We start from the raw sequence: 27,895 nt of genomic DNA, 5'->3' as shown, positions 1-27,895 counted from the left end.
TGCCTCCCCATCCCAGACCAGTCAAATCAGAAATCTTTCGTGAAGGATACCAGCACTGGTATTTTTTTAATTTTTAACTTATTTTTATCTTTATTTTTCTGTCAGTTCATGCACAGCCCGGATTGAGAATCACCTTGGTGACCAACAGTCATGGGTTACCTGGGACTTTCCTAGCTTTAGAGCTGAAAGTCCCCCATCCCAGGAACCCCCTCTGCCCTGGGTAAGCCGAGATATACTTCTTCACCCCCTCCCCAGAGGAACGGACCCATGTTTTCTGAATCTCAAATCCAGACACACGGGCTGAACGCAGAATACTGAAGATGATTCTTTGAAAGCTCAGCTGGGGGTAGCGGGTCAGCCGCAGCCTCAGCCCGCGGGCAGGCATCGGGCTCTGCGGATGAGAGGGGCTGGCACGTGGCTCAGTCAGACAGGTCCTTGTCACTGGGCCCCCCAGGGCTCCAGCCGCTGGCCGCCCGCTCCATGGCCTTCACCCAGCGGCCCTTCAGCTCCTCGCTTTCGGCTTTGAAGGTGTAGAGCTGGCCTGACTGCTGCAGCTGGAAGACCCGGGGGTCCGCCTGGGGCCCAGCGGTCACCTGGTAGCCCAGCAGGGGGATGGAGGTGTGGGCCCGCATGTCCTGGGGTGGAAGGGAGGGAGGGGGAGCTGTGGTTGCTGCCTCAGGGTTCCAGCCACACGCCCGCCTCTTGCCCCGCCAAACACCCACGCAGTGGGGTGGGCTGGCAGGAGGGGCCTCAAAGAAGAAGACTGGTCATCCCCCTGAGGCAAAACTGTCATGGCTTGGAGTCTGGGCCCAGCTCTAAAAGCTGCTAACCCTGTGACTCGAGGGAACCAGGGCCTCACCGAGCCTCGGTTTCCCCATCTGACTTATGGGGCCAGCAGGACTCACCCTCACCCCCCCTGCTGACAGACACACATACCACGAGGAGGGGCAGGGAGTGGCGTTACCTGAGGGGCAGCATAAACGTAGAGCACGAGGGGGTCGTCCCGGGGGATGACACACCAGCCCCGGGACCCACTCTTGCCCCATTTGTCCCCCAGAAGCTGCAGAAAGCTGCATATCAGGCTCTGCTCGGACCCCGCCACGGCTCCTTTCTGAAACCAGAGAGAGGGACCGTCAGGGAGCACAGCTCCCACTACCCAGTGTTGGCCATCAGAAAGCACTCTTTCTAAACCTTACTGGCAACCCCACAAAAGGAGAGGCTATTTGTCCCCGAGGCTCTGAGAGGTCCCATCAGGGACTTGTAGTCACACGGCTGGCCAGCCTGAGCTTGGGGCAGGGGCTGGGAGGGCATATCCCCTGCAAGTAGCCCCCAGGGAGCAGAAAGGGAGCCTGCAAAGGGGCAGAGACCATTCCCTCTTCCAGGAGCAGGCTGTGCGGACCAGCAGTCAGGGAAGGTGTGGGCAGGGTCTGGGCCTAAAAGAATGGGGGAGGGTCGGAAAGCGGACAGATATGGCGGAAAGGATCAACTTGAACTTGGGAGCTGAATTCAGGTGGAATAGGCTGGGGTCTTCTCCCACCTCCCAAGGACAGTGGGATGTCAGCCTGGCTTTAATGAGAGGGGGGCGTGCAGAAAGCGGTGGTGGTAACCAGTGGCTGGGCTGGGTACCACTGTATGTGGAGCACCAAGCTGAATACAGCTAGTGCCCCAGAGGAGGGAGCAGCCTGGGCAGCCCCAAAGGCAGCAGTGACTACCCATAGCACAGATCAGAGAGCTGGCTCCTAAGTCGCCGTGTGACCTTGGGTGAGTCACTTCTCTGGGTCTGGCTCTCCCTGGGATAGAACCAGCCGGTCCCTGAAGTCCCTTCCAACTAGAATGGAGTCTCAGTCTGCCTCTTCCCTGCAGTGGGACCCTGAGCCTCAATCTCTGCATCTGCAAAATGGAATCAGCAGCACCAGCTCTCTTCACCTCCTGGGACGGCTGGGGCATGGGGATGTGAACAGGAGTGCTCCGGGGGGTTGTGGGAACCACTGGATGGGGAGGCAGGGGAGGGGCAGGGAGCTCAGGTAGCAGCCTGGAGCCAGAAGCTGCTTCCACTGGGTGACAGGCCCAGCTCTGTTTTATTCGGCAGGGGTAGGGGATGTTAGCGGGGGTGTCCATGCTCAGAGAGAAGGTGGGCGGGCATGACCACAGCGGGCTAGTTCTTCAGTGCCAAGGACAGCGCCTGCACTTGGGAGGCCCTGCACACGTCTGCCGAGCAGAGGCAGCCACCCTCACCTCCAGGATGCCCCGTCTCTTGTCCTCCTTTTCCTCAGGGAGCACGTGTCCGGTGAGGAAGGTGTAACAGTCGAGGCAGACCCGGTTGGGCCTGTTGGCATCGTACTTAAGCTCCGCCCTGTAGTCCGAGCACCTGGCACACACCACCTGGGAGGACGGGCAGGGAGGGGCTTGGACGCGGTTCCTGCCTTGGCCCAGGAGCTGGGGACGCGAGAGCCACCAGGGACCAAAGAAAGAACAGGCTTCAGGAGAGAGGTGGAGACAGAGTGGGGCCTCCCCTGTCCTGTCTGCCGCCTGGGAGGGTTGGTGTCAGGCTCCAGGGCCCCCAGCTGGGGGGCTTGAGATGTGGGCCCCTCTGAAGGAGCTCAGCCTCTCTCCCTGCATGGTCCCCTTTGTGGGGGCAGCTCCTGATCCCGGGGGCTTGACTGGCACTCACCCCTTGCATCTCATCACTTCTCTGAATACTCTCTCTCTTTCCCTTCCGCCATCTCACCTGCCTTCCTGTGGCCCCAGCAAGGAACCAGCCTTGGGACTTTTACCCTCACTTTGCAATGAGGGAGCAGTGACTTGGCAAGGGCCACACTGCTCACAGGTAGCAGCCAGCCCTCCTCACTCAGAACGTGCCTTTACAGTCCTATGGTTGAGCGTTAAGTCATCCAGGTTTTGCAATCCACTCAATCTTAGAGTCAAGCATGTTCTGATACAAAAATGGTGGGCTGGCAGTTTTCGCCAGGAAGATCTGCCGCGTGTAGTCTGTGGAGGGGGGCTGTCCCCCAGCCCACCATGGCTGCAAGAAGCCTGCAGCAGAGCAGGCTGGGGTGACCGGGTGAAAGGGGCATGAGAAAACTTGGGGAGAAACACAGGCATGGCAGGATGCAACTTCCAGGAAGACTAGGGTGTCACAGGGAGTCCAGGAAGTGGGACTGGAAATGGGGGCAAGAGAGCGAGCCTAGGAGAAAGGGTAACTCATCAGGGAGCCGGCCTGTGTGCTCAGCACAGCACGTGGCCTGGGAGGAACCGGTAGGAGAGGGCCTGGGCTTGCCCCACCCTCACCAGGATTCCCGTCTGGCAGGCGGGGAGGCAGAAACTGGGCACCCAACCACCGAAAGGATGACTCACAGAGTACAAAGGTTTGCACGGGCACAAGAAACCCCAGAATTGGGCCAAGGGTGTCTCACAAAGCCCTTACACACAGGGCTTCAGCCTTGGGAATATTTAACTTGATTTTTTTTTTTTGAGATTTAATTTTTTAAAACATTATTAGAAACTTTTTATTTTCTTCTCTCTCCTCTACCAACTTCTTATTTTCAAAACTTTCAAACCTGAAGACAAGTTGAAAGAATAATACAGTGATACCCCCACCACCAAATTCAGGGATTGTGAACATGTATTGCCACGTTTGATGTCTCCCTCTCTCTCTTTTGGAGAAGGCAATGGCACCCCACTCCAGTACTCTTGCCTTGAAAATCCCATGGACGGAGGAGCCTGGTAGGCTGCAGTCCAGGGGGTCGCGAAGAGTTGGACACGACTGAGCAACTTCACTTTTCACTTCACTTCACTCTCTCCCTTTCTGTCTCTCTCCCTCGATCTATATTTCCTTCTGAACCATTTAAGTTACAGTCATTGTGTGTCTTGTCACTCTTAAATATGTAGCTTGTAGCTCCTAAGAACAAGGACATTCTTCTCCCTACCCACAACATCATGATCACACTCAGGAAATTTAACATCAATACAGTCTTATTAACTACAAATGGTTCATAAGCAAATATCGCTCAATGGTCCCAGCAATGACGTCTGTATCTGGTTCTGTCTTTTCCCATCCAGGCTTCGATCAAGGATCATCTATTCAGTTCTCAGAATACTTTATTTCTTCCTCATACCCGGAAGGCAGGTACACAGGTGTCGCTGTACTGTTCTTTGGGCCTCTCTGTATTTCTTAACTGTTGTAAATAGTTTTTTAGAAACGACTTACAAAGTTACAAGTGCGAGTGGACTCGACTCTCATTTCCTGATGTGACTCACGGAGAAGGGAAGTTCATCCCCAGATCCTGTCTGTTTGGCTCTGGGATGGAACGCACATCTGAACACAGGTGTGTCCCAGTCCTGGAAATTCACTTTTGTTCTCATTGCAGTTTAACACATTTTGGGGACACCTCCCTGACTGGCCCCAACCTGCCCAGCTGGTCTCCTCCTGTTTCCCCCCCCACCCCCCGCAAGGTCATTAAAGACTGAGGTCATTAAAGGGCTGCCTGTGTTTGCGGAGTGAATGGAGAGGGTTGTAATGTCAACAGAGAACAGCTCAAGTGCAGCAGGTGCTTAAAAAGCAAAGCAAGATCTGCCTCTGATAACTGGGCCTGAGCCGATAAGACGAAGGAGTGGCCTGGCTCCTTCCTCCATCAGCTGGCGGCTGCGCCTCTCAGTGGTGCTGCCCCCATGACGGAGGAAGGGGAAGGAAAGGAGGCCAAGGAGAGGGAAGGCGTGAACCTTCCTTTGCTGAGGTCTCACTACCGCCCAGGTGTTATTGATTCCCATTGTACAGGTGAGGAAACAGGCCTGAACGTGGCAGGCAGAGTTAGCCCCAGAATGAGTAGGTGCTGCAGTGAGTGCTGAGGATCCACCAAGAAGAGGAGGGGACAGTTAGCTGAGGTCGGTCAAGAAGAGCGGACAGAGCGGGGCGGGGGCGGGGGAGGGTGTGTGTAGCAGGCCTGGGGCTGATGAGGAGGTGGGTTCAAGGCCTGCAAGGGGCTGAAGGGTCTGACACTAGAGGCTGTTCCCTGGTCCTGGGCCCTGGGGTCTTGGGAAACGGTGGTAAGGAAGCAGGGGAATGAATAGGGTCGGCTCTGGGGAATGTCTTGAGCTGGTGGCTTTAACCGGCCCGGGCCTCAGGTTGGGGAAAGGGGATTAGGGGTTGGGGGAGACCTGCTTCACATGTGGACACGTGAGGTCCGAACGAGGTAACGCACATGTCTGGCCGGGTTAGCGCCCAGCGCTTCTGCACTGGCTGAAGCGGGCAGGGTGGGCAGGGCCCGGGCTGACAGATGGGGGCCGGGGGGTACTCACGTAGCCACAGGCCCGGCAGTGGTGGCGGCGACGCGTCAGGGCGTTGAAGGGCTCCTGGCAGCGCATGCACATGGTCACCATCTTGTCCCGCACCCACTGGGGCGCCCGGAGGCCCAGCTCCATGGACTGCAGCTGTGGGGCAGCGGGGTGGGCACCTCAGGACCCCCCTGCCCACTCCCCGGGGCCCTGGGCCCTCTGCCCACCGACTTGTGGCAGAGAGTCTGCGGGCTGTGCTTCCCAGTGGCTCCCACACGAAGGGGACCGAACGGATAAAGACCACACTTGGGGGAGGTCAATCTCTCCAGGTCCTGCATTACAAGTGAGGAAACTGAGGCCCAGAGAGGTCAAGGGACTCAGCAAAGACACCCAGCAGGCCACGGTTCAGAGCTCAGAGCTGAAATAGTCACAGACACTCTCTGTAACTGCCACCCCACCTGCCTTCCACTTGCCCTAGGTCTAGTGTTTTTCAGGCAGTTTCAAAACCCCAACCTGCACACACACCCACCCACACACACACACCCCCCACCCCCCACAGCCAGAGTTATGGCCCTGAAATCCTTTCTGGGAGCAGCTGCACAAAGAGGCTCCCAAAGGACTTTCTTGCTAATGAGGGAGTCTTTGGCACTGAGTTTCTATGAGTAGGGTGATGCTGGGGTGTGGGGCTTCCCCTGATCCATCCGAATTATTCGTGATGGGTGACATGCCCCCACCCTCCAAGCTACCTAGGTAGAGCCAAGAGAGGGAGTCATTCCTATGTGAAGCTGGCAGTTCCAAGCGGGGTCGGGGGGTAGAAATGCAGAGCCTGAATTTACCTCCTGCTGCTGGGGGTCTCCCTCAGGGCTCTGGACTGCAGCCTTGAAGGTTTCATTCCGTTTCTCAATTTGGTCAATGGCGTCTTGGCAGGCCTGGTGCGGGGTAGGGGTAGGGGGTGCAGGGCAAAAGGAGGTGGTTGAGGGGGAGGCAGAAGGGGTTTGCTCATCTGTGAATCCATCCACACATTCAACAAGCACTGCTAAAAGCCTATTGGGTGTTGGCACAACATTTCAAGCGTACAGTGTCTGATTAAAGGGAGGAGAAACTATTTGGCCACCTGATGCGAAGAGCCAACTCATTGGAAAAAACCCTGATGCTGGGAAAGATTGAAGGCAGAAGGAGAATAGGGCGACAGAAGGTGAGATGGTGGGATGGCATCACCAATTCAATGGACATGAGCTTGGGCAAACTACAGGAGATAGTGAGGGACAGGGAGGCCTGGTGTGCAGCAGCCCATGGGGTTGCACAGAGTCAGACACAACTGAGCAACTGAACATAGAACAGATGTGAAAACTGAGGCTCAGAGATGATAACTGACTTGTCCCAGGCCATTCAGTGGCAAGATCTGAAGCCATCTGACACCCACAACTACTACAGAGCTGAGGAAGAGCAGGTGGGTGCATGTGTGCTCACACGTCCACACACACATGCACACACACGCACACACACGCACACACTCAGCACCCCTCCCTCCCCCACAGTCACAACCCTCGGGGCCCTGGAGCTTTTGTTCTGATACCTGCAACCAGGAGATCATTTCCTCCTGGGACCTGCTCAGAAAGAGAACACAGGTGTTGAGGGGAGCGGCCCCTCCCAGCTTTCCCGTCTCTCCCCTCCCCACCGACCCGCCCCTGCCTACCGGGCTCGCAGCTCCAGGGTTCGCTGCTTCCCGGACACCAGGAAGGAGTGGGGGAACTCTGCGTCAGTCAGCTCCCGCACCTGCTCCAACGGGAGGGAGAGATGGCTCAGGCTCCCGCCCGTCCCCCCAGGCACTGTGGTGGGGAGGGAGGAGGATCGTGCCCCAGGGGCAATTCAAACAGAGAGACAAGGATGGGGAGCTTGTTCAGTGGCTCCCCGTTCCGTCTAGCCCAGCAAAGGCGCCCCGAGCTGGCCTCGATCAACAGAGCAGACGGGACCTGGGGCTCCTGGAACTTCAGCAGATAAGCCTGCCCAGGGTGAGGCGGGGACTCCCGACAAAAGGGTCACCAAGATGGAAACTGGCTCACACGCTGGGTTTGGGGACATGGCTTTTCCAATAGCAGACATAGGGCCTAGGATGAGACCCTCTGCCCCATATCGCGAATGAAGGAATTGATCAACAGCTTGACAGATCGGACAGATCCCCACCTCCTGTCCCCCACCACCCTCATCCCAGAACTCCGCAGATTCCGAGGCCGCTGTGAAGGCTGCCGGTCACAGAGCGCCTCGCTGAGCACCCACACGTGTTCTCATTTAATGGGCACAACTGCTGAACCCACTGATCAGTTCTAACACTTAACGGCACCACGTGTCCCTGAGGGCACTGCCTGGCACCGGCCGCAGTCCTCTGGCACAGCTGAACCCGTGGTCATCTACCAGTTTCTGGGGAATATGGGGGCCCATGGGACACAGTGAATGACACCACTGGGGTGTGGTCAGCAGAATCCAGACTGAGAGCGACTCTGCCAGAGAAACGATCTGATTTTCAATTAATAAATGAGAGAAAAGTAGGAGAGGGAAGTATGATAGATAAAAGGGCATGTAAGAAGCATATCAGAAATGATTCACACAGATCAGCTGTGAGAAGGCAATTACGACCCAGCCAAGGAGAACCAAGGGATCTCTCTGTTATTAAATAAGTATCATTAATTTGTTAGATGTAATCATGGTACTGTTGGCATCTTTTAGGGCAAAAAAAAGAGAAAAGAGTCCTTGGGCCTTCACTGGCTGTACAGTCTGAGTTTCCACTGCAGGAAAGGGTTTGATCCTCGGCTGGGGAACTAATATCCCACATGCAGCATGGAATGGCCAAAAAATAAAATAAAATATCTTTAAAAAAAAAAGAATTCCTGTCTCTTACAAAGACATACTGAAGTATTTATAGGTGAAATGATTATGTGTCTGAGATTTGCTCTTAAATAATCCATTGGAAAAGGGGACTAGAAGGGGGGTTGCTGAAGAAACCAGTTTTGAGTTGACAGTCATCATAACCAGGTGATGAATATATGAGGTACCATTTTCTCCCCTTAAAAGTGTCCATAATAAACATGTGAACGAAAATCTTTACAGCAATCTTGAGAGGCAGATATTATCACCCTCATTTGGGAGATGAGGAAATGGAGATTAGAGAGGACAAGAGACCTGCTTGGGGTCACAGAGCATCTAAAGAGCAGAATGAAGATTCAGACTCAGGGTTTCGGTCCTCACGGGTAAGGTAGAAGCACGTCTCTTTCTACTCTACCCCAGAGCCCGGTAAACACAGATGTCTCCCAGGCTGTGTGAAGACAGGGTCATGAAAGGAAGTTGAAGACACAGACCTGGAGCCCAGGGGCCTAGCATGGAGGAACGTGAACCCACCTGACACTTGGCCCCTCTGCAGCTCCCTGCCACAAGGTGAGCAGGCCTTGGCACACTTTCAGGCCGCCCACCACTCCTGCAAGAGCATGACTTGCTCATGTGAGGCCTGGTCTACTCACTGGGCCCACAGAACCTGTCCGTTGCCTCTAGAAGGGGCTGGATGAGACCTGCTCTTGATACCCTTGACAATGCGGAGGCTCAAAGGGTCTATATCAGGAATCTGGCAAGACTCCATGACTGACTGGGGGAGGGAGAGGGACAAGAAGGGAGAAATCTAAGGCTTGGAGGCCAGAGCTGGGAAGAAACATGACGCTTTTCATAGTAAAGGGGAACTGGGGAGATCCCTGACCTGAGGGACCACCTCTGCAGGGGTGCAGGATGTAGGTTTCTGAAGGACAGTTCCCCGAGCTGGGCTGTGCCCAGGCTCAACCACCAGACTTGGCAGTCAGGTCCCTGCCAGCCCATGCAGCGCCTTTGTGCTAATTAGAAAAAGACACCTCTTCCTCAAAACACTTTACTGACATCTGTTGGCAAACTGATGTAATAGTCAAGAGTCTGGTTTGTTGAACCCGAGACTTGACTGCCATCTGCCGGACAATGAGAACTGTCCGCAGAGCGCTCGTTTCAGCTGGGGGGTGCTCGTGCAGTGCCCAACCTGCACAGCTGTCCATGGAGATGCAGTTGTCTTGGGTCCATGAGTACCCAAGAGCCCACACCCCTTCCTTCTTCCCAGGCTGGCCCTGTGCAGAATGGCGCAAAGATAGGACCCAGGCAGGCCAGGAGGAGAAGGGGACGACAGAGGATGAGATGGTTGGATGGCATCACCGACTCAATGGACATGGGTCTGAGTAAACTCCGGGAGTTGGTGATGGACAGGGAGGCCTGGCGTGCTGCAGTCCATGGGGTCGCAAAGAGTTGGACACGACTGAGTGACTGAGCTGAACTGAGACCCTGGGGGGTGGAAATCAGCTGCTGAGATCCAGGGCTCCCTGACACTCAGGAAGGAGAGAGGCCAGGGGGGTATGGGCTAGTGGGAGCTATCATAGTGGTCAAAGACCAGCCCTGCCTCCAAACCTCGGACTCAGAAAATGATTCCTGTACAAACCCGGCTGGGTGGACAGCTCTGCACCCGCCAGGCCCGCGCCATCCAGGAGAGGGCGCTGTGTGACCACCAGCGCACCAGACACGCCCTGCAGTGATTGTGTTCGCCGAGACTGGCAGACGCCAGGAACCCGGCGCACACATCCTGAGCGTCAGACACTCTAGGGAACATATTTATGGATTTCCTCTTAACGACTCTGTTTTGGTCTCTATATTTCTTGGCTTTTCTGTCAATCTTTGCCTCTCTTTTTCTATGCCTGGGTCTCTGCCAGTCCTAAGACAGGGCTGCCAGTCTCCAATTTCTCTAGTCTCAATTTCTCAATTTCTCAGTCTCACCCACCACGGCTCCCAGACGTACAAGCGCATGCCCGCTCTGGCCTCTGGGACATTCTGGCCACATTCAGTAAGAGAAGCTGGATGAGACAGAGTAGGGGGCTGTGTTCCCAAAAGACCTCAGTCTGCTGAGGCATGGGGGTGGGCTGGGAGCCCCCAGAAGCTGCCCATGTCCAGCCATCAGCTCTCATCACCCTCAGGCTGCATCCCACCCCAGCCCTTGTTTCAGCCCCAAATGCCAGGCAATCCAAGTCAGGAGCAGGGGCAAGGCACTCCTGCAGGGGCTCTGAGAGCTCAGGAGGTCTTCAGGGTCAGAATTGTGCTGCCTCCTGGGGCAAATCCTGGGAGATGTCATGTGGGGTAAGGAGAGGGAAAGGGGAGATGGAAAGGTACTAAGATGGGCCAGATCTGACCTCTGTTTCTTCCAGCCCCGGCCACCGGGACTTAGGAGCCATCAGAGAGGGGTGGCCAAGAGGGTTTTCTTCCCATTTCCTCCACTATGCCTGCAGTTCCACCCTATGCTTTATCCCTCTGGGTTGAAGCCTTAATAGGAGACAGTATAGTATGCTGGTTAGATACAGAGGCTCTGGACTCTGTTATATCTGGGCTTGATCATCCAAACAAGGATTTGCTGTGTGACCCCCCCAAGCAAGTTACTTAATCTTTCTGAAAGAGAAAGTGAAAGTCACTCAGTCATGTCCAACTCTTTGTAACCCAATGGACTATAGAGTCCATGGGATTCTCCAGGCCAAAATACTGGAGTGGGTAAGCCTTTACCACTGAGCCAGCTCTTTACCAGCTGAGCCACAAGGAACCCCAAGAATACTGGAGTGGGTAGCCTATCCCATCTCCAGCGGAACTTTCCGACCCAGGAATCAAACCGGGGTCTCTTGCATTACAGGCAGATTGTTTACCAACTGAGCTATCAGGGAGGCCCTAACCTTTCTGGGCCTTTTTTTTTTTTTAAATCAGTGTTTAGGTTCACAGCAAACCTGAGAGGAAAGTACAGAGATTTCCCATATGTCCCTGTGCCCATACATGCACAGCCTCTCCATTAATAACACCTCCCCACCAGAGCAGTACATGTGTTAGAATCAAGGAAACTGTCATTATTATCCAAGGTTCATAGTTCACATCACGCTTCACTCTTGGTGTTGTACACATTCTGTGGGTTTGGATAAATGTATAATAACTGATATCTACCATTATATAGACAGAGGAGTCCATGGGGTCTCAACGAGTTGGACATGACTTAGCAACTAACCAACAGCAACCATTATAGCACCATACAAAGCAGTCTCACCGCCCTTAAAATCCTGTGTTCATCCCTCCCTTCCCCAACCCCTAGTAACCACTGACCCTCTCACTGTCTCCATCCAGAGAGAGAATGCCTCTTCCAGGATGTCACAGAATTGGAATCAGACAGTAGGCGTGCACGTATGTATGTATGTAGAATCAGACAGTAGGCATGCACCGTATGTATGTATGTAGAATCAGACAGTAGGCGTGCATGTATGTAGTATGTATGTAGAATCAGACAGTAGGCGTGCACCATATTTATGTGTGTATGTAGAATCAGACAGTAGGCGTGCACCGTATGTATGTATGTAGAATCAGATAGTAGGTGTGCACCGTATGTATGTAGAATCAGACAGTAGGCGTGCACCATATGTATGTATGTAGAATCAGACAGTAGGCGTGCCCCGTATGTATGTATGTAGCCTTTCAGATGGGCTTCTTTCACTGAGTAATACGAACTTAACCTTCCTCCATGTCTTTCCATGGTTTTATAGCTCACTCCTTCTTACCACTGAATAATATCTCACTGTCTGGATGTATCACTTTATTTCCTTATTTTTGAAAATGGGATTAACTACAGATATCCTCAGACTGTACACAGTTACTCACTGCAGTCTCATTTGCAGACACTGACAACTGAGAACAGTCTAAACGTCCATCAGTACTGGACTGGTTGAATGAATCATGGTACATCCACACACCAGGACACTATGCATCTATGCAAAAGGATGAGGAAGCTCCAAACAAACTGAGTTCTAATCATCTCCAGAATAAGTAGCTAGTTTAAAAAGTCCACCACAGAATAGTGTATGTGAAAAACACTGTTTATGTGAAAGAAAAGTAAGGATGCCATATGAATACACTAACTCTGGAAGGCCTCACAAGGAGCAAAGGCTGCCTCTAGGAAAGGGAACTAGGGGACGGAGAGCCTATATGTGCAATTCATGTTGCATATATTTTTTTACGTAGTTTGATCTTGGAACGTGTATTATTTACATTTTTAGGTAATAAAATTATTTTAAGATTTTTTAAAAACTAAAGAAATGCAGGGGATAATAACAGCCCCTACATCCCAGGGCTGTTATGAGGGTCCAATGGGAGTGATGCAGGGCCTAACCTATGGGGACCACTCAGGCACTATTATAGGCTGCTGTCCCTGCTCATTCGTGGCCATCTCTGGATGTGGACACATCCAAGTCGGCAACTGAGCTGTCACTGGACACCCTTCCTACTCAAAGTTGCAGTACTGGCATCCGCCAGGAGCTGGGCAGAAATGCAGAATCTCTGACCCCACACCAGACCTACTGACTCAGAATCCATTATTTTAACAAGACTCCCAGGGGATTCATGCAGTCATAAAGTTTTCAAAGCCCTGGTGTAGATGGTAGAGAAAGCAAAGTGAAGCTGGGCACTGGGAAGGACCCTGGACAGGAAGGCTGGGAGTCCGGATGGGAGAGATCTAAGCCTCGTCTTTTCCGCCTTCACACTGCCCCAGACCTGCCGCACCTGGGTTCCTGGACTGAGTTGCCGGTCGGCCCTTCCTGCTGCTCCCCACCCTTGGTCCGACCCTGGGGGTGAAGCCCTCTTACCTTCAAGCCGGCCACATCGATGCGGGTCCTGACCTGGAAGTGGGCGCCCACCTGGATGACCCTGGGCACACAGTACAGCAGCATGTTGTTGAACTGCAGGAGACATGAGCGGGCGTGTGTGCACAGCGGCGGGGGCGGCAAGGCAAGCGGGCAGGCTTCGCTGGGCGTGGGCCGAGCCCCTCTGGCCCTCACTCCCCTCTCGCCATGTGCTGGGCCAGCTCACAGGACAATACAAGTGTGATGAGGGTGGAGCGGTCTAGCCCCATTCCAGCTGGGGTGCTCACCGAGGGGCTGCCCGACCTGTGGACTTCAGGGGACCAGGGCAGACTTTGGAGACCTATGAGGCCTTTCTCACGGGGGTCAAGGGTGAGAGACTGTAGCTCCCACCCCAGGTGGGACCAGTTTCCAGATCTCCAGGAGACGCCTTGGCTTCCTCACTGCACACCGGGGCTGTTCTTCCTAGCAGCCAACCTAATTCCCTCCTGACGCGCAGCCTCTAGGGCTTCCCTGCTGGCACAGTGGTAAAGAATCTGCCTGCCAATGCAGGAGACGCAAGTCCAATCACTGGGTCAGGAAGATCCCCTGGAGAAGGACATGGAGACCCACTGCATTCTTGCCTGAAAAATTCCATAGACAGAGGAGCCTGGCAGGCTACACAGTCCATGGGGTCACAAAACAGTCGGACACGACTTAAACGACTCAACAGCAACAATAGCCTGCCCTCTCTAGAGTACAGGTTGACATCACAGGTTTTGGAGCCAAACAGACTCAGTTCAGATTCTGACTCTGTGGCTTCCTAGGACATGTCTGGGAAGCCCCTCAGCTGGAAATCCCTGAGGCTTGGGGGCAGCATGTGATTGGTCCCAAGTCAAGGCTATGGTTTTTCCAGTACTCATGTGTGGATGTGAGAGTTGGACTATAAAAAAAGCTGAACGCAGAAGAATTGATGCTTTTGAACTGTGGTGTTGGAGAAGACTCTTGAGAGTCCCTTGGACTGCAAGGAGATCCAGCCAGTTCATCCTAAGGAAATCAGTCCTGAATATTCACTGGAAGGACTGATGTTGAAGCTGAAACTCCAATATTTGGCCACCTGAAGTGAAGAGCTGACTCATTGCAAAGACCCTGATGCTGGGAAAGATAGAGGGCAGGAGGAGAAGGGGACGACAGAGGATGAGATATTTGGATGGCATCACCAACTCAATGGACATGAGTTTGAGTAAAGTCCAGGAGTTGGTGATGGACAGGGAGGCCTGACGTGCTGCAGTCCATAGGGTCACAGAGAGTCAGATACGACTGAGCAACTGAACTAAAACTGAACTGGCCAGGGTGCCAGAGCCATAAGGACAGAGAAGCAGGCTTGTCCCTGCTCTCCTGCAGTGCCAGCCAGGTAGATGCCAGGCGGGCAGGACCTGGGGCAGAGGGCCCATGCCTGTGGACTCCCCTCCCCAGTGTGGAGCGAGCGGGCCCCCCAAGCATCCCTTTACCAAGAAAAGGTAGCGCTCCATGGGGCCGCTGCGGCGGAAGGAGATCTTGAGGACGGGGCCCTCGCGGAGCAGGGTGTTGGAGGGGTCAACTATATCGTCCTCCAGGCCCAGGCGCTGGTACACGTCCCACAGTTCCTGCAGCCGCTCCTGGGGGTGGGAGGGCCACCCTCAGCCAAGGCCAGGCAAGACCCTGCCTGCTTCTGGAAGGCTAGCCTCTCATGGGTGGAGATGGGGTGTGGGGAGGAGGGCAGCAGGGGGCTGGGTGTCGTGGGCAGGGTCAGAGGAGGGGCAGACACAGAGACCTGGGTGGGCTGGTGGGGGCTGAGAGCTGCAGGAGGAGGTGACAGGGCCCTGGGGATGCCCACAGCTCCTTCTTGGAGGACTGGGGTGCTCACCATTTCAGTGATGGCTGCGTTGGAGTGCTGAGCGGCCGAGAAGATCATGTCAAGGGCTTCTGAAAAGGGGGCAGGGTCGGAGTCACCCCCTGAAAGTAGGGGGCTGGTGGCTGAGGCCGGAGGCCCCTGAGGCTTAACCCACTGGCCTCAGAGCCCGCCCGGAGAACCCCAGGGGCAGCCCTTCCCCTGTAGCCTGGCGCATCCAGTGTCTGGATGATGGGGGCCGTTTCCCACGTGGGGGGGAGGGACTAGAGGTCCCTGAAAGAAGGGCCGAGGTGGTTGGCCTCTGTGACTTTCACTGCCCGCCGTATCCAGGTGTGAAGTCACGGTTTCAAATCCTAGCTCTGCTTCTTTTTGGCTGTGTGACTTTGAGCAAGTCACTTAATCTCTCTGGGCCTTAGTGTCTAGAAAAAAGAACGACTAACACGATAGACGGTGTCTGTGAAGTACAACAATGTTAATGGTTGACGGTCATCAAAACCATCTTCAGCTGGTGCTCCATAAATTAGGGGAGTGGCTTGAGCCTTCCCAGTGCCGCCCCCTTGCCCCCCGCCCCCCGATTCACCGGGGGTGTCCTCACTCTGGGCATCAGCCAGGTCTGGGGCCTGGCCTGGCAGCTTCTGGACGTACTCCTTGAGCAGCAGCTCGTAGCGTGGGATTCTCTGCACAGGTTCCAGCATGTGGTGCTGCAGGGTCAGGCTGGCTGAGGCCTCGCTGCTCTTGAGGAGGGAGGTGGGGGGAAGAGGAGGAGGAGGTGGGGGGAAGAGGAGGAGGGAGGTGGGGGAGAAGAGGAGGAGGGAGGTGGGGAGAAGAGGAGGAGGGAGGTGGGGGGAAGAGGAGGAGGGAGGTGGGGGGAAGAGGAGGAGGGAGGTGGGGGGAAGAGGAGGAGGGAGGTGGGGGGAAGAGGAGGAGGGAGGTGGGGGGAAGAGGAGGAGGGAGGTGGGGGGAAGAGGAGGAGGGAGGTGGGGGGAAGAGGAGGAGGGAGGTGGGGGGAAGAGGAGGAGGGAGGTGGGGGGAAGAGGAGGAGGGAGGTGGGGAGAAGAGGAGGAGGGAGGTGGGGAGAAGAGGAGGAGGGAGGTGGGGAGAAGAGGAGGAGGGAGGTGGGGAGAAGAGGAGGAGGGGTCAAAGGGGGAAGGGGTGGGTCAGGCTGCCCCTGAGGGTTGGGGGAGCGGGCAGTGCTGCGGAAGCCGCTGAGCCGGCAAGGTGCCCCAAATCACTTGGGGAAGCGGAGCCACAGCAGGCTGGGGGCGGCCGTGCAGGGCTCTGCCCCGCGCCCACCCCAGCCTCACCTGGATGCGGGTGATAGCCTCCTGGAAGGGTGGAGATTTGTCTGTCCAGGTGGCCAGCAGCTCGATGGCTCGCTCGAAGTTCTTGACATACTCACTGTACATCTTTAGGAAGGGCGCCAGCTTTTGGATCACATCACCGATGCGGGGGGTGGTGGTCCTGCCGGAGGGGCACCAGGTACTGCCCTCGGCCTGGGGACCTCTTCTCTTGACTCCATACGGGGCCAGGAGAGGCGAGGCTCCCAACAAACCACCACCCCCCGCAACACAGCCATTCTGCAGCACTCCTGGGCATGGGTATGGGGGGGGGGGCGGGCGTCATGCTGGCACAGGTGTGGTTCACACCTCCTTAGACTGGGAGCCCCTGGAGGGCAGATGCTGACCTCTCCCAGGGACAGAAGCCCCCTAAAGGGCCAGCACAGGGTCAGGCCCATAGCAGGTGTTCAACAACCACCTGATGCTTATTCTGTAACAATAACAAGGGCCACATGCCCAGCACTGCCCAAGACAAGCTGCACTTCTCGTCTCATTTAATTCTTACAACCCTGTGCGGGGGAGGAAGGACAGTCAGTCAGTGGCCCATCTTAGAGAGGAGGAAATCCAGGCTAAGAGAGGTAAGAAAAGGTCATTCAGCCCTGGAATTGTTACAGCAGAGCGTCAGCAGTCTGGAGCTGGCCTGCCTGAGTCTGATTTCCAACCACACCACTTACTCCAGCTGTGTGTTCCTGGCCCAATCACCTAGCCTCACTATAGCTCAGCTTTCCCATCTGAAAAAATTGGGCATGATGGTAGGCAACCTTACAGGGTTGTCTTTTGGGGAAAAAATTATTGAAAAGAAATTTGATCGATCATAAAGTAAAAAGAATAGAATAATGAACCCTTATAGATCCATCAGGTTCCCTGGTGGCTCAGATGGTAAAGAATCTGCCTGCAGTTTGAGAGACCTGGGTTCGATCCCTGGGTCGGGAAGATCCCCTAGAGAAGGGGATTGGCTACCCACTCCAGTATTCTTGCCTAGAGAATTCCAAGGACAGAAGAGTCTGGTAGACTACAGTCCATGGGGCTGCAAAGAGTCAGACACGACTGAGCATCTAACCCTAAGTATAGACACGTCGCAGGATTTAATAATTACTAAGATTCTGAAGCTGAAACTCCCATACTTTGGCCACCTGATACGAAGGGCTGACTCATTTGAAAAGACCCTGATGTAGGGAAAGATTGAAGGTGGGAGGAGAAGGGGATGACAGAGGATGAGATGGTTGGATGGCATCATGGACTAAATGGACATGAGTTTGAGTAAACTCTGGGAGTTGGTGATGGACAGGGAGGCCTGATGTGCTGCAGTCCATGGGGTCGCAAATAGTCAGACATGACTGAACGACTGGACTGGACTGAACTGAACTGAACTGAAAGATTCTTTTTTGCCAAGAAATTTTAAAGGACATGCCAGACATCATGGCATTTCTTTGGCAAGATACTAATTTCACCACTAAATACTTCCGTGGGTATCTCTGAAAGCAGAGAGGGTTTCTGGCCTAACCACAAGGCCATCATCACACAGTGAGCTGATCTGAAGACTAAGCAAGTTAGTAGGTGTGAAACCCAAGGCAAGGCATGTAGGAAATCTTCAGTTAGTGCTGGAGGTTTCCACTGCCTCGTAAGTCACTCAGCCAAGTGAGGACCTGATCCATCCCCTTCTCCAGAACACACACACACACACACACACACACACACACACGCACATGACGCATTCAAGCCCTTCACCGTGCAAACAGAGCAAGCCCAGAGGAGTCGAGTCATGGCCACGTAGCAAGCGCAGAGACCTAACAGGCCAAACCCAGTGTCCTGGAGGCCACACCCCGACTTGGCCAGGGCTGCAGTCGGGGGGCCTCAGGGGCTCCTGCTGGACCTCACCAGTCGTCCAGCCGCCGCTGCAGCTCTGGGAGGAAGAACTGTGAGTGGAACTGGTAGATGGAGGAGATGTTGGAGAAGATGAGCCTGACCACGTCCTCAGGGAAGGCCTTGCTGCCGCGGGCCTCCTTCAGCAGCTCCTGGAAGAAGACCTGCAGCCGCCGCTGGGTCACTGAGCGTGTGGCGGAGAAAGAGCCCCCCACCCCTGACACCAGCCTGGGGGAGACGAGCACAGTCCAGGGGACTGCGGGGTCCCTTCCCACCCAGCTTCCAGAACACTTCCACATCCTTAATCTCCCATCATCCTTGAAAAACCCTGGGAAGAGAGACAGGGATTATTCTGGCCACTTTACAGATGGGCAAACTAAGGGACTTGGCCAGAGGCTGGCAGCTGATGAATGTCAGGAGCAGGCCCATCTTGTATCTGTCAAGACCTTGGACTTCGCCAGGCTCAAGATCCCACTTCAGTGATTTAACCTTCTTGCCTTAGAGCTCCTAGAGACAGTGTGAAGGGCTAAGAATGGTGAGGATGCTGTGTGGGGCCTGGAAGGACCAGCTGGTGTGGTCTCTGCTCCTGGGAGACCAGCCTAGGTACCAAGAATCAGGAGTGGTGCTAATGAGCTGTATCCCGATTTCTGCCCAAACTCCAGTCATCAGTTAAAGGACTAAGGCTTCCTAGAATCAGACCTGAGGTCCTAACTCTCAGCTCTTATGAGGTGGGCCAGAAAGGAGAGCAGGGTAGGGTGAGGACGCCCAGGTGCCAAAGAGTGGGGCGGGGGGCGCCCTGGCCACTGGCCTGGTCCAGCAGGTGGAGGCGGGCCACGTAGGCCTGCTCGGTCTCCAGCAGCTCCCGGACAATCTTCTTCTCCTCAGGCTCCTGCAGGGAAGTTTGGAGAAGGAGAAGGAGAGATTTGGTCTCCTTTGATGCGAGCAGGATCCAAAGATGCCCCAGTGAGTGTAGCTCCCAGGACTGACACCATGCTGCAGGCGCATCTGGGTTTGTGCTGGGATTGAGAGAATGGGACAGACTGAGGCTGTGCCTAAGCCTTAAGAGGCCTGGAAGCTCCCACCTGTGCTCCCTTGGGAGCCAGGAACTACCATATCCAGAGGTCTAGCTGGCCTGAGGGAGAGGCCACAGGGAGAGGAGAGGCCCTGGGACCTCACGGACAGGAAGCCAGGGGCCCAGCCATGCCAGCATCCCAGATGCGCAAGCTTTCAGCTGTCCCTGGCCAGGTACTAGGCTTGGGAGATGAGCTATCAAGGGCATTCTTGCCTCAGCCAAGATCTGCCTGCAGACATGTGGGAGGCCTTGTTATGGACTAAACCGTGTCCCCAAGTTAATATGTTGAAGCCCTAACCTCCCATGTGACTATATGTAGTAATTAAGTTAACTGCTGTGGAGGGTGGGGCCCTAACCCGTCAGGACTGGTGCCCTTATAAGAGGGAGGGACACCAGGAGAGCATGTGTAGGAGAAATGGTCACGTGAGGACGCAGTGAGAAGCTGGCCATCCACAAGCCAGGAAGGGAGCCTTGCCAGAAACCAACCCTGCCAGCACCTTGACCTTGATGTCCCGTCTTCAGAGCTGTGGGAAAATGTATTTCTGTTGTTTAAGTCACCTGTGCGTGCTAAGTTGCTTCAGTCATGTCCGACTCTTTGTGACCCCATGGACTGTAGCCCACCAGGCTCCTCTGTCCATGGGATTCTCCAGGCGAGAATATTGGAGAAGGGTTGCCATTTCCTTCTCCAGGGGATCTTCCTGATCTTAGGGATCAAACTCACATCTCTTGCGTCTCCTGCATTGGCAGGTGGTTTCTTTACCGCCAGCACCACCTGGGAAGCTCTTTAAGTCTCCTATACTGTGCTGTGCCTAGTTTCTAAGTCGTGTCCGACTCTGTGACCACTATAGCCTGCCAGGCTCCTCTGTCCATGGGAACTCTCCAGGCAAGAATACTGGAGTAGGTTGCCATGCCCTACTCTGGGGATCTTCCCAACCCAGGGATTGAACCCGGGTCTCCCACATTGCAGATGCATTCTTTACCATTTGAGCCACCAAGGAAGCCCAAGAATACTGGAGTGGGTAGCCTATCCCTTCTTCGGAGGATCTTCCCAACCCAGGAATCAAACCAGGGTCTCTTGCATTACAGGTGGATTCTTTACCAACTGAGCTACCGGGGAAGCCCTTAAGTCACCTAGGCTGCTCTGGTTTGTTACGGCAGCCCGAGCTAAGCGAAACCAATCCCAAGTGAGACCAACAGAAAAACTATCCAATAACATTCCAATCAACCCACAAAACTGTCAGAAGCAGTAAGCTGCTTGGCCACTACCTTTGGGGGTAGTTTGTTACATAGCGAACGATAGCCAGTAGACATAGCATGCACCACTAAGATCACATCTCCATTCTCTAAATGAGGAAACGAGTTCACACAGCAGGGTTACAGAGACTTGCCCAAGGCCTCATAGTGAGCCGAAGAGCTGGGGCGGGAACCCTGCTGGTCTGGCTCCAGGGGGCAGAGCATCCTTGTAGCCAAACCCTTCAACCCCATAGACAAGAAAACTGAAACCCAGCAAAGGGAGGTGACCTCCCTCAGGGCAGCCTCAGGGCAGGGATCAGCGCTGACCTCTATTTCTAGTCGGCAGAGCTGTCTCCTTCAGTAGGTAACCTGAGGCCACACCTGGGAGGGGTACCAGGTCCCAAGTTGAGTAGTCTCAGACAAGTTCCTTAAGCTGTCTGAATTTCAACTCCATGCCTTAAAGACTCCTACAGGACTTCCCAGGCGGTTAAGAATCCGCCCACCAATGCAGGAGACATAGGTTCAATCCCTGATCCGGGAAGATTCCACACGCGTGGAGCAACTAAGCCTGTGCGCCTCAACTACTGAAGCCCATGTGCCTGGAGCCTGTGCTCCACACCAAGAGAAGCCACCGCGATGAGAAGCCTGTGCACCACGGCAGAGCACTAATTTCTCCGCAGCTAGAGAAAGCCTGTGCATGGCAACAAGAGCCCAGCACGGTCAAAAGTAAAGAAATACCCCTTCAGCGAGGGGTATGAGAAATAACGTCAGCAGCAGGCTGCATAGTAGGCACTTAATCAAAGGCCATCAACGGTGGGGGGACGTGAATCTAGCTTTCAGCTGATCTCTGGTCACAGAAGACCCCTGCCCAGGGGAGGAGTTGGCTCCGGCCGGGAAAGAATGCATGGGGAGGAGATCAGTGGATGGCCCCCCAGTACCCCACTTCTCCCCCCGCCCTCCGGCACCTGTGTCCCTGAGCCAGGGCAGGTCAGGGGCTGGTAAGACTTCCTCCAGGCTCCGCTGGACAGCTTGTTCTTCAGGGAGCTCAGGTACCTCCTGCTGACGGTCCTGGGCCCGGACTCCAGGGCCTCCTCCTCAGTGGGCTTCTCGCAGGGCTCTGCAGATGTAGGAGACCTGCACCCAGGCTGCTGATAACCAGCTTCCAGGCCGTGGGCTCTGGGCGCTGCTCCTGTCATCCTGAGGAGAAGAGAACAGTCAAGGGTAGGGAGAAGAACTGCACCTCCCTCGCAGGGATGCGGGGCAATCAAGGCAAATGCGCAGAGAAGGCCATGGCAGCCCACTCCAGTAGTCTCGCCTGGAAAATCCCACGGACAGAGGAGCCAGTCCATGGGGTCGCTAAGAATCGGACAGACTGAGCAACTTCACTTTCGCTTTTCACTTTCCTGCATTGAAGAAGGAAATGGCAACCCACTCCAGTGTTCTTGCCTGGAGAATCCCAGGGACAGGGGAGCCTGGTGGGCTGCCGTCTATGGGGTCGCACAGAGTCGGACACGACTGAAGCGACTTAGCAGCAGCAGCAGCAGCAACAGATGATGAGATGGTTGGATGGCATCACTGACTCAATGGACAGGAGTTTGAGCAAACTCTGGGAGATAGTGAAGGACAGGGAAGCTTGGTGTGCTGCACTCTACGGGGTCACAAAGAGTCAGAAACGACTTAGCCACTGAAAAATGACAACAATGCAAATTGGAGATGTTCACTGGCCTCTGAGTGTCTGGCACACAGAAGGAATGGACAGAGACATCTACTTCTCCTCTGGACACCTTTCTTGGAGGGAACTCCAGTCTTCAAAATGAGTCAGCATAGACTGTGTCTTGTTTTCTGTGTAACTACACACTTCCCTTTTTAAAATGCAGTGAGGAACCCTTCCTTCTGCACATAGAGGATTTTTTTTTAACTTTTTGTTTTGTATTGGCGTATAGCCGATTAACAATGTGATAATTTCAGGGAGACAGCAAAGGGACTCAGCCATACATATACATGTATCCATTCTCCCCCAAACTCCCCTCCCATCCAGGCTGCCACATAACATTGAGCAGAGTTCCTTGTGCTATACAGTAGGTCTTTGTTGGTTATCTATCTTAAATAAAGCAGTATGTACATTTTGATCCCAAACTCCCTAACTCTCTCTTCACCCTGCCCTTCCCCCCCCCCCCCCCCGGCAAGGATAAATTCATTCTCTGTGAATCTGTTTCTGTGTTGTAGATAAGTTCATTTGTATCATTTCTTTTTAGATTTTGCATGTAAGGGGTGTCATACAATATATCTCCTTCTCTGTCTGACTTACTTAGTTGCACATAGAAGATTTCATGTACCCTCCCAGATCACCCTCACCTGTGAGCCTCACCCCAGGTTTTAGTCTCTCTATAGCAAGAAATCCCCTAAAACCCTAGTAACTGATATATCGAGGGAAGGTAGGAGCCATGGAACACTCTAAAGGGAGGGTAGAGCTGATAAAGCCAGGACTTTTCAGTGGGATCCTAAAAGATGATGCTGTGAAAGTGCTGCACTCAATATGCCAGCAAATTTGGAAAACTCAGCAGTGGCCACGGGACTGGAAAAGGTCAGTTTTCATTCCAATCCCAAAGAAAGGCAATGCCAAAGAATGCTCAAACTACCGCACGATTGCACTCAGCTCACATGCTAGCAAAGTAATGCTCACAATTCTCCAAGCCAGGCTTCAACAATATGTGAACCATGAACTTCCAGATGTTCAAGCTGGTTTTAGAAAAGGCAGAGGAACCAGAGATCAAATTGCCAACATCTGCTGGATCATCGAAAAAGCAAGAGAGTTCCAGAAAACCATCTATTTCTGCTTTATTGACTATGTCAAAGCCTTTGACTGTGTGGATCACAATAAACTGTGGAAAATTCTGAAAGAGATGGGAATACCAGACCACCTGACCTGCCTCTTGAGAAATCTGTATGGAGGTCAGGAAGCAAGAGTTAGAACTGGACATGGAACAACAGACTGTTTCCAAAGAGGAAAAAGTACGTCAAGGTTGTATATTGTCACCCTGCTTTTTTAACTTATATGCAGAGTACATCATGAGAAACGCTGGGCTGGATGAAGCACAAGCTGGAATCAAGATTGCTGGGAGAAATATCAGTAACCTCAGCTATGCAGATGACACCATCCTTATGGCAGAAAGTGAAGAGGGACTAAAGAGTCTCTTGATGAAAGTGAAAGAGGAGAGTGAAAAAGTTGACTTAAAGCTCAACATTCAGAAAACGAAGATCATGGCATCTGGTCCCATCACTTCATGGAAAATAGACTGAGAAACAGTGGAAACAGTGTCAGACTTTATTTTTGTGGGCTCCAAAATCACTGCAGATGGTGACTGCAGCCATGAAATTAAAAGACGCTTACTCCTTAGAAGAAAAGTTATGACCAACCTAGACAGCATATTAAAAAGCAGAGACATTACTTTGCCAACAAAGGTCCGTCTAGTCAAGGCTATGGTTTTTCTAGTAGTCATGTATGGATATGAGAGTTGGACTATAAAGAAAGCTGATCACCGAAGAATTGATGCTTTTGAACTGTGGTGTTGGAGAAGACTCGAGAGTCCCTTGGACTGCAAGGAGATCCAACCAGTCCATCCTAAAGGAAATCAGTCCTGAATGTTCATCGGAAGGACTGATGTTTAAGCTGAAACTCCAATACTTTGGCCACCTGATGCAAAGAGCTGACTCATTTGAAAAGACCCCGATGCTGGGAAAGATTGAAGGCAGAAGGAGAAGGGGACGACAGAGGATGAGATGGTTGAATGGTATCACCGACTCAATGGACATGAGTTTGAGTAAAGTCCGGGAGTTGGTGATGGACAGGGAAGCCTTGCGTGCTGCGGTTCATGGGGTCGCAAAGAGTCGGACATGATTGAGCGATTGAACTGAACTTTCACTGAGAACTATGCCCTCCACACCTCTCAGTTTAGTTCAGTTCAGTCGCTCAGTCATGTCCAATTCTTTGCGACCCCATGGACTGCAGCACGTCTGGCTTCCCTGTCCATCACCAACTCCTGGAGTTTGTTCAAACTCGTGTCCTTCGAGTTGGTGATAAAAAGCCAGCCTAGGGTCAGTTTCCTTCTCCCTCCAGGGACAAGCTTTCATAGTGTAGCTTTCTTATCCTACGTACTGGATCTGCAGACCAGTTAAATTCTTCAAATAACAGAGGCCAGCAGCAAGGAATATATTCAATGACGTACGATGTGCCCCATTCCCTTTGGTGTGGAAAGGCTTGTGGTGACAGTGGGCAGCCTTATAAGAAAGGCAGACTGGGAAACGGAGAACCAGACAGGTACAAAATCTTCAAGACTCTGACTAAGTTTTTCATTACCCTCATTCTGCAACTAAAGAAAGAGAGGATCTTGCAGAAGGAGGGGGGCAGAGGCGGGATTCAGATCGGGCTGGCTGGCTCCTGAGTCTGAGCCCTAAACTGCCCTTCCCCATGTGAGTCAGGGAGAAATGGGTGCAGAGAGTCAATGTGACTTGCCCCACATCACACACTGGCTGGTAGCAGAGAGAAGATTGTGACCCAGGCCCCCGTGGTTCCTCATTGGCTCTTGCACCCCAACGCCCGGTTCCTCAGTCCCTGGGTCTGTAGCTCATGCAGTTAGCTGAATCTCAGGCTTTCTGTTCTATGTTTGGTTTCAGCTTCTGCATTTCTCCCCCAGGGCCCAGACCAGTTTCTGTTTCCTCTTCATTCCCTCAGTTTCAGATCAGTTAAGGCACTGAAAGACCTCACAAGAAAGCCCAGGCAAGGCAGCTGGCTTTGGCCCCTCTCATGAGAGTGAGGGGTGACTCTCATCCTGCTGACAAGACCTCCTCTGATCCCACTGTGGTCAAGGGCTGCCTCCTCCTACAAGGGATATTCCCGAGGCATAGCACATGTGCTGAGTCTCCACTGGGCATGCCTGGTGTGTTGAGTGGGGTTGGTGCTATCTCTGCACACCCCAGGGGATGGTGGTCCTGGAAGGTGGCACCTAGAGCTGTCCTTGGTGCTGAACAGAACATGCCGGTCGAGGCCTCTGGGAGAGGCGGGGCCAGGGCACCTGCTGAGGAAGCTGAACGGCCCCTCTAGGTCCGCATGCTGCTGCCTCCACCAGGAAGCCCACACAGGAGATTTTGTCTGCTCTGAGTGCCCTCAGCAGAGTGTCTAGGCCCCTCTCAGGATATCTGTTGGTCGTGACCTGGCATCATGGTCTTTCCATGAGCTTAGCACCAAAGACAAAAGTCTTCTGGGCGGGGATCTTCCTTTAGGCTCCTGCGTCTGGTACAGGTCCCATGCGATGTGGTGCTGTGCCACCAACAGCCCTCAGGACGGAGGCACTCTTCCCCTAGATGCTGGGGGTATGGGGGCTGAGAGGCTACTGACTGGGTCCCTCCCTGGGAACTGCCCTCTCTGCAAGAGAGCAGCCTCATCTAAGGTCAAGTCCACATCCAATCACTAGTTCATATGCAGGTACAAAGACCTAGCCCTTTGACTGGAACAGCCAGAGGGACCTCCAGCTCCAGAACTCTCTGGAACAGGCTACGTCCTCTGGCCAATGCACAGCAGTTCAATTTTTACCTGTGCCCCAGTGCTGCCTCCCATCAACCCCAAACCCTCCCCAGTAAACCTCCTGAAGCAAATCTCTATCCAGAGTCTATTTCCAGAAAACCCTACGTACAACAGTCACAACCTCTAACACAATCCCAGGCATAAGAAATGCCTGGAGAGTGGGTTAATGTCACACACAGACACACGCAATGACCTCCAGCCTGTTCCTTTCAGAAGGAAGCCCCTGCTTTGCTCCTTGCCCATGAACTTAAAACACTTAAACTGCCCCCCAACCTCTCTGTGCCTCCCCTTTCTCACCTGTAATATAGGAACAGAGATAGAACCTACCCCCAATAGGCTGATAGGTGATTAAATGAAATAAGTAGCAAACACACTCAGAACACTGCCCCGTAGACAGGCTGACCACACAGTCTGCTTTGCCTGAGATGGTCTCAACCTCTCCTATGGCGCCCCCGCTCCTACCAAAGAGATCTAAGGGCATCCTCTTTCAGTTTCAGTTGTGTCCTGGTTTGAATGATATATTGTTTGGTTATCCTCCTCACAGGGAGTAAGCTCTTAATAAGTATTAGCTATAAGTATTTCTGCTGGAGGGATAGTAGGTGGAGTTCTGCAGCCCAAACAGGGCATCTGGTCCACTCACACTCACACACCTAATTACACACGTCTGGACTCTCCCCAACACACCGACGCACACACTCTGTTTCCTGCCCAGACCTGGTGCCCCAAACACTATTCCAGGCCCTGAGGATCCTGTGATCAAAGGATGTGGGCACTGTCCGGACAGGAGGTGGGGTCCAGGACAAGGACACTGCTCACTGTCAGGGTTCAAGGTGGCCTTACGCCTGCTTCTCAGCCAGGAGACTGAGAGGGTCTGGGCTGCCCAAGGGCCCAAGGGCCCAAAGGCAGGCAGCGGAGCTCAAGGGAGACGCCAGACAGCCCTGATGACCCTCCCCATCTCTACTACCCCATACCTGCTATTCTCAAACACAGTCACCAGACTGGATACAGATGCCAGAGTTTCCTCACTCGCCCCCTCCATCCTGCAGGCTTCCAGGGCAGCCCTCAGCTCCCCTGAAGCAGGGCGGGGGGTCTCCAGCCAGCACACTCAGTCACCCCCACCTGGGGTCACAGGTGGGCTCCGGCATTCTTGGAGTCCCGTCTCTCCCAAGGGCTCAGCAGACCTGCTCCCTGCTTCAGAGAGAAGAAAGAGGAAGTGGTCCCAGAGCCACAGCCCTGAAGGGGAAAGGCCAGGGCTCCCGCAGGGGAGGAGCCTGCTTGGGCCCCATCCCTCCCACCATGGGCGCTGACCTTGGACTCCTGTAGACCCTTGGTCCCAGAAGCCACTCCAAGGGGGGAGTGAGGGGCTAGAGGTGGCTTCCAGAACTGGGCTCTAGGCCTGAGACGCTCACCACTCTGGCCAACCACACTTTCTCTCTTACAAGGTTCCCGGGGGATTTTATTTGGTCCTTTCTCCACAACTTCTCTGCGTCTGACCCTGTTCACTGTTGTAAGGAAACAGCTTCTTTAATTAAAAATAAATCACAAGCCTATTAGGGGCTGGCAGAGAGAAGTAATGTGCTGTTCTTGCCTCCTCCCTCCCTGGGCTTCTCTCATTTTAATAACTGCTGTCTCCACCTTCATGCCCCAGGGGAAGGCAACTTCCTTCCCGAAACTCTGATGTTAATAATAACAAACACACACTCTTTCTCAGCGCTGTACAAGTATTTTCTCATTTAACACCACAACAACCTTATGAGGTGGGCCCTATTATGACCTCCATTTTACAGAAGAAAAAACTGAGGATCAGAGAGGTTAGGTAACTTGCCCAAAGTCACCCAGTAAGAAACACAAAAAAAGAAGTCAGATTTCTAAAGCAGAGAAGTCAGCGTCCTACAATTCCAGCAGATTTGGTTGGAAGCCTGGATGACCAGTTTCTGCTGCTCCATCCTCGAGCTTCCC

General features: G+C 53.6%; 1 protein-coding gene across 1 annotated transcript; it reads right to left on the bottom strand.

The window, feature by feature from the left end:
* Positions 1-131: 131 nt before the first annotated feature.
* Positions 132-27,111, bottom strand: FGD2 (FYVE, RhoGEF and PH domain containing 2). The gene is made up of 16 exons (XM_068994308.1): positions 26,908-27,111; positions 21,321-21,552; positions 18,859-18,939; positions 18,066-18,214; positions 16,155-16,311; positions 15,446-15,584; positions 14,866-14,924; positions 14,471-14,617; positions 12,987-13,079; positions 6,968-7,047; positions 6,848-6,878; positions 6,108-6,200; positions 5,296-5,427; positions 2,236-2,382; positions 965-1,111; positions 132-635 (listed from the first exon to the last, which is right to left on the bottom strand). The coding sequence occupies exons 1-16, from the start codon at positions 26,973-26,975 to the stop codon at positions 420-422; spliced, it is 1,971 nt and encodes a 656-aa protein (XP_068850409.1). The 5' UTR covers positions 26,976-27,111; the 3' UTR covers positions 132-419.
* Positions 27,112-27,895: the final 784 nt, after the last annotated feature.

This window comes from Capricornis sumatraensis, chromosome 22 (genome assembly GCF_032405125.1).
Source record: "Capricornis sumatraensis isolate serow.1 chromosome 22, serow.2, whole genome shotgun sequence".
Taxonomy (NCBI): Eukaryota; Metazoa; Chordata; class Mammalia; order Artiodactyla; family Bovidae; genus Capricornis; species Capricornis sumatraensis.
The sequence above is the reverse complement of the archived record's forward strand: the minus strand, read 5'-3'. Positions and strand labels throughout refer to the sequence as shown.

Excerpts from the sequence above, each read along its gene's own strand:
- FGD2 (XM_068994308.1), bottom strand. The coding sequence starts at position 26,975 with ATGGAGGGGGCGAGTGAGGAAACTCTGGCATCTGTATCCAGTCTGGTG. Across the intron at positions 15,585-16,154 it reads AGGCTATCACCCGCATCCAG|AGCAGCGAGGCCTCAGCCAG; the intron begins GTGAGGCTGGGG and ends TCCCTCCTCAAG. Across the intron at positions 2,383-5,295 it reads ACTGCCGGGCCTGTGGCTAC|GTGGTGTGTGCCAGGTGCTC; the intron begins GTGAGTACCCCC and ends CCGTCCTCCCAG.